At 48.9% G+C, this 6,476-nt stretch overlaps 1 protein-coding gene and 1 long non-coding RNA gene across 2 annotated transcripts; one reads left to right on the forward strand and one right to left on the reverse strand.

Moving 5' to 3' along the window:
• Nucleotides 1-572: 572 nt before the first annotated feature.
• LOC149327744 (uncharacterized) lies at nucleotides 573-3,625 on the forward strand. The gene is made up of 2 exons (XM_089564960.1): nucleotides 573-1,064; nucleotides 3,563-3,625. Exons 1-2 carry the CDS (start codon nucleotides 573-575, stop codon nucleotides 3,623-3,625), a joined length of 555 nt encoding a protein of 184 aa, XP_089421086.1.
• Nucleotides 3,626-5,041: 1,416 nt separating this feature from the next.
• Nucleotides 5,042-6,476, reverse strand: LOC149327745 (uncharacterized). Its single transcript, XR_016286022.1, has 2 exons — nucleotides 6,411-6,476; nucleotides 5,042-5,797 (listed from the first exon to the last, which is right to left on the reverse strand). It is a non-coding gene; the product is annotated as an uncharacterized LOC149327745 (long non-coding RNA).

Below are 6,476 nucleotides of genomic sequence, written 5' to 3' on the forward strand. Positions count from 1 at the left end.
GCAGTTTGTCATCATTCGGTCTCAGTGTGCCATCATCCACGACAAAGCCCAAGAGGTTCACTCTCTTCGATGCCAACTGCACTTTCTTTGGATTGATGGTTAGACCGGCACGTCTCATTCTATCGAGAACGGAATTCAGGTGAATGAGGTGCTCCTCGAACGACTGTGAGAATATCACAACGTCGTCGAGGTACGCCATGGCGTAGTTGAACCTTGCATCGCCCAGCACGATGTCCATCAGTCGCATGAACGTGCTCGGGGCGTTAGACAAACTGTGACGATTCCCCAAGTAAGCGGATGCGAAGTACACCGCAGGCGCCGTCTCCGCGGCACCCAGCTGCACGAGGAAGAAGGGAAAGAGAAATAAACGCTCCCTCGCTTTTCAAGGAGAGGAGCCAGTTTGTCTCCCGCCAGCAACGTGTACTGTCGGTTTACGGGCGCCCCTTCCCGCGCCCTCCTCAGGGCACGTCGGTGACCCGTTTCGGCATTCGCTTCCATGCTCGCCCCTTTACAATACTATAACAATTCTGGCGACGAGGTAAAAGTTTTCCGGCATCGCATCATCTGCAACCATGCCGACCTACGGAGCATTGGAGCCATTCCACGGGGAAGGAGGAGCCTGGACAGAGTACTTGGAGCGAGTCAAGCTCTTCTTCGACGCCAACAGTGTTCCAGAGGAGAAGAAAAGGTCCGTGTTCCTGACATGCTGCGGGTCCAGCACCTGCTCCTTACTACGGAGCCTGCTGACGCCTAAGACTCCAGATCAAGTCTCCATCGACGAGATATTCACCGTGCTGTCGGGCCACTACATTCCTAGGCCTTCCGTGGTGGTCTGTCGCTTCAGATTCAACAGTCGCTCTCGCCAACCGGATGAATCGGTCAGCGACTACATCGCATCACTGAAAAAGCTTTCAGCAAACTGTGAGTACGGCACCTTCCTTTCTGACATGCTGCGGGACAGACTCGTTTGCGGCATTAATGACGCGCCAATGCAACGGCGCATGCTTGAAGAGCCAAACCTGACGTTCCAGTCTGCAGTCAAGGTCCTAGTTGCAATCGAGACGGCGAGAAAAGACTCAAGCATGTTGATGCAAGCCCAGGGTACGGCCGAAGCGCAGCCAGTTCACAGTGCGATGCGAGCGCAAATGAAACAGACGATAAGTTGTTATCGCTGTGGAGAGCCGCACTACGCAACAGTGTGCCAGCACGCAAAATCCCGGTGCAACGCATGCAGCAAAATCGGGCATCTGGCCAGAGTATGCCGCTCAAGGGCTACCGACACGAAGCAAAAGAACGTGTCAAAAAAGTACAATACATCTTAATACAGCGCGATACACAGGACGAGAGAAAGAAACAAGAGACGACACGAGCGCAATCTAACAACTGAGTTTTATTTCTAGAAGGGTTACTTATATACGCACCAAACACAACGATAAAACACAGACACATCGCGATAGCCCTCACAAACCCGTACGCGCATGTAGCGGACTGCAAAAACCGCCTCATACCAACAACGCCATTCAGCATCTTAGCACATGACAAGACCCTGCAATCAACCTGTCGCCACACATTCCCCCAGAGCTCGAAACTCTTTATCTACCAGATTAATGGAAGGCGAGGCGACACATGTTCCAGTCTCCTGGCTTATCAAAAACGCCTCAACTAACTCCCTGCAGGTCCTATCTGGGTGACAGAACAAGATGTTAGTCCTGTCCAAATGGGGGAAGCAGTCTTTACATTTTCGGCAGTGCAAAGCCAGGTTCGAGGACACTGCCCCTTTTACTGATCTGCGGTGCTCAAACAGCCGCTCATTAATACAGCGGCCTGTCTGGCCGATGTACGTCTTGCCGCAGGAGAGCGGTATCGAATAAACGACTCCAGTCTTGCACACGACCAGTGGTTTCTTGTGGCAAACTGTGCATTCATTCCTTGCTTGGTCGTCACGGCACTCGATCTTCCTCCTTACCGCGCTGCACACTCTGCTCATCTTATCCTTCGCTGTAAAAACCACTTTCACCCCAAATCTCGAGCCTACCTTCTTCAAACGGTGAGACATGCCATGAACGTACGGAATCGCCACGGTTCTTGTAAGCATGCCGTCTTTTTCTTTTTCTTTTGCTGGACAAACGCCCCTAGTCAATATCCTCTCGGATATTTGAGCCAGAGCCATATCCGGATAACCAGCGTCCCTCAGTCTCTGAACCTGCCCCTGGAAGCTAGTCTGAACCCTATGGGAGCACGATTTTCGCAAAGAAGCCGTGAGACATGCCGTCGCTATTCCCGCCTTGACCAACCTAGAGTGCTCTGAATTGAAACTGAGGAGCGGCTTAGCTGTTCTTGGGTTATATTCCCAACACGTTCCTGTGTCACGGAAATCGACTTTCAGGTCAAGGAACTGAATCGAGCCCGAGTCTGGTAATTCAAACGTAAAACACAGACCCTGGCTCCGCTCTTTGAAAATCTTAATGACATCGGTAACACTCCTGGGGGACCCTTGCTTCAGAAACACTAAAAAATCATCAACATAACGAAACACTTTCACAGCAACGTCCTCAAGATCTTCATCCAGTCTCATGTCCATCCTGCTGAGGAAAATGTCACTCAACACCGGGGCGACCCGAGACCCAATGCACACACCAGACCATGACATGTCTCACCGTTTGAAGAAGGTAGGCTCGAGATTTGGGGTGAAAGTGGTTTTTACAGCGAAGGATAAGATGAGCAGAGTGTGCAGCGCGGTAAGGAGGAAGATCGAGTGCCGTGACGACCAAGCAAGGAATGAATGCACAGTTTCCCACAAGAAACCACTGGTCGTGTGCAAGACTGGAGTCGTTTATTCGATACCGCTCTCCTGCGGCAAGACGTACATCGGCCAGACAGGCCGCTGTATTAATGAGCGGCTGTTTGAGCACCGCAGATCAGTAAAAGGGGCAGTGTCCTCGAACCTGGCTTTGCACTGCCGAAAATGTAAAGACTGCTTCCCCCATTTGGACAGGACTAACATCTTGTTCTGTCACCCAGATAGGACCTGCAGGGAGTTAGTTGAGGCGTTTTTGATAAGCCAGGAGACTGGAACATGTGTCGCCTCGCCTTCCATTAATCTGGTAGATAAAGAGTTTCGAGCTCTGGGGGAATGTGTGGCGACAGGTTGATTGCAGGGTCTTGTCATGTGCTAAGATGCTGAATGGCGTTGTTGGTATGAGGCGGTTTTTGCAGTCCGCTACATGCGCGTACGGGTTTGTGAGGGCTATCGCGATGTGTCTGTGTTTTATCGTTGTGTTTGGTGCGTATATAAGTAACCCTTCTAGAAATAAAACTCAGTTGTTAGATTGCGCTCGTGTCGTCTCTTGTTTCTTTCTCTCGTCCTGTGTATCGCGCTGTATTAAGATGAATCCGTTCCAACTTGCCCAGTTTTCTGTTCTAGTTAAGTACAATACGCAGAGGCAACAAAAGCAGCCAGTTCACAGCCTTGCAGAGAGTGGAAATCTTCCTGAAATTCAGTCACAGGTCTACGAGACGTGGCAGATGAAAAGCGACCAAACAATTCCTCCGTTTGTCGCAGTTTTACAAGTCGCAGGGAGACCTCTTAGAATGGAGCTGGACACGGGGGCCAGTGTCTCCGTAATGGGGGAGACCGCATTCCAACAGCGGTTTCCTGAGCTCTCAGTAGATCCATCAGACGTGATTCTGAAGAGTTATTGCGGAAGACTGACACCCGTTAAGGGCAAGGTTACCGTTCCGGTCCAATTCGGGCGAAGACAGGCAACACTGCCTTTGTTTGTAGCTCCGGACCAGTGTCCAACTCTTCTCGGACGAAACTGGATCAGTGCGCTGCAGCTGAACCTCAATGACGTCCGATCCGTTGACTCAATTACGAGCATTGACGAGCTGCTGACTTGCTACAAGGACGTATTTTCAGAGGGACTAGGCACATTCAAAGGCCAAGAACACCAGAGAATGGGAAGGAAAGCACAGTCTAATCCGTGGCCGTTTCCGAAGAAACCATGGTCTAGACTGCATGTCGACTTTGGTGGTCCATTTCAAGGACACTACTTTTTCGTCGTAGTCGATGCCTACTGTAAATGGGTAGAGGTGGTTCCCGTTCATGCACCATCAGCGGACGCCACAATTCGATGCCTGCGAAGCATATTCTTTTTTCTTTTCTTTTCTCGATTCGAGGGCAAATTCTTCCGAGCTTCAGGGGGGCTGAAATGACGAGCGGGACACTATGCCTGTTCGCAACCTTCATCAGGTTGTGGGCCAACTTGTGCACGTACGGCACCGCCACTGGTCTCACCTCTTCACAAGGGACCTCTGCCCCAGCTCTCACTGCCCTCATCTTCAACTTCTGTAAGAGGATTTCGGCGACCCCTGTCACGAGCGAACCAGGGAATCCGGCTGAATCCAGCCCAGCCAATTGGTTGTCAAAACTCGGCCGCATCTTGTGAACGCATGACTTCCTAAGCGCGGACTCAAGACACAGTGAAGCAATACCACTTTTTACTAATTTGGAGTGCGAAGAGTCGTATGGCAGAAGCCCTGTTTTAAAGCCCTATTATTAAAGGGCTTTAATAGGAGGCATAATTTATGCCTCCATTTACCTTCAACTGAATTAATGTACAATTTCTAGGTTTTCGTCACGGGTACAAATTTGAGCTAGAAGATGGGAATGGGTAGACGCGTGAAGACTCTGGCCAGGCCTTGCATTTTCACCTGTGAAAATGACCATGAAACAATTACGTGACTTTTCCTTCAGGAAAAATAGTTCACTGCTGTATAACTACAAGCAGCATGTGAAAGAGGCAGTCGAAAGCAAGCACACAGAGGCAACCAGATCACATGAGACAAAGCATGTTGCGATCTTATCACACAAACAGTACCACACAAGGCATGTTGCACCCTGAAGAACAGATGTTGTAAATGACTAGAGACACAGCGATCATGCTGTATGTTGAGGATGTTGTGGACTGCTAGCTCTCAACAAACACCAAAGCAAACAGAAAAGCACTGGTGAACGCATGTGCAGTGAACACACTGGTGCTAGAAGGAAAACATTTTTTTGGCTTCCTGTCTTTCACTGAACTTAAGCACCAAATAAAATGTGCGTTGTGTACAAGCAGAATACATAGGGAGGCACCACATGAAGGAAAGCACTTCTTCACAATCACCAAAGCATGTGTTGAAGCACGCACTCAGCAAGTTGGCAGACGGTAGGTTGAAAACACTTGGGACACTTCCTGACTCACAAAAAACTGCAGCACCAGACAAAACTGAATTCTACTGTCATGCATACCACCAATATGGTCCAGTTTAGTGAAGAACACCAAAATGATGGAGACTTCACCGGCTTCCTAGCAGTATGCCATCAAACTTGAAGCAGAGCAAATGTACACTGATTACTTGTGGCATAGCTACACGTCAAAACCGTGGCAGTGAGTGCAATTCCCGCACGCAGCTGCTGATCATGCACTTCCGGTCTGTCAGGCAGAATCCAAATGGTGCTGTGTCCTCCTCCTTGTTGTAGATGTTGGTGCTCCTGCTATTACCACCACTTGCCAGTGGTGTCATGGTCCTGCAGCTGAGTGTGGATGAATATGTTGGGTTGCACAATGTAAGCTGTGGTGACCTTCGCAGAGAACTCTTGATCATGCTGCACCATGGCCTTTGCAGACACCTCAGGAGCCCGGTATGGCCACTCAGCTGGGTAACCAGACCAGCTGGGAGGTGACCAAATCATGAATCTGGCATCCCGGCTCCAGAGCACATGAGACCCCATGGTGAGGGTGGTCTGCCACATCTGCATAAGATGCACACCATCACCTGCACACTAATCAATGCTGTGCACTGAAATCTCCCAACGAGCTACACATTGCGTTAAAAAATAGTCTAGTTTTACATACAAATGTAAAATACGCTCACTGCAAAACCAATCATTAGTATCAAAACAGTTTCTGTATAGCTAAAGGTATTTGATGGCAGATTTCCCAAACTGATGCACAGAAATAATTACTACAGTCTTTTTATACTCAAGAAAACCGCTACAGAATGCACTGCAAGGAAGGGCACAAGTTTAACTGTTTATGACTACCTTGAGTTTTTTAGTATATGCATGCTTTCGCATTTTGCACCAATCGAAATGGGGCTACCTTGACATTGTGGTCACTGAGAGAAATTCAAAACCACAGAACAACACTGCGTGTCACGCACACCTATCTCCGCTGTCACCTGAAAAGTACAGACATGATTAATTTACATTATTTTCATACGTGGTTCTATTTACACTGTTCTTGCTTGCTGAATAAACTATATATAAATGCAATCAGATATCATTAGCTGTACGCAATCTTACTAAAGGCAAACATCTTATTCCTTAATGCTTGCCACTACACGCACACTAAGCGCGTGCTCACCAGTTTGACGATTTCCATGCGGGCAGCACATGAAGAAAGATTGCACACAAACGGGTCATGGATGGA

Source organism: Amblyomma mixtum, chromosome 10 (assembly GCF_055824585.1).
Source record: "Amblyomma mixtum isolate Tamu chromosome 10, ASM5582458v1, whole genome shotgun sequence".
Classification (NCBI taxonomy): Eukaryota; Metazoa; Arthropoda; class Arachnida; order Ixodida; family Ixodidae; genus Amblyomma; species Amblyomma mixtum.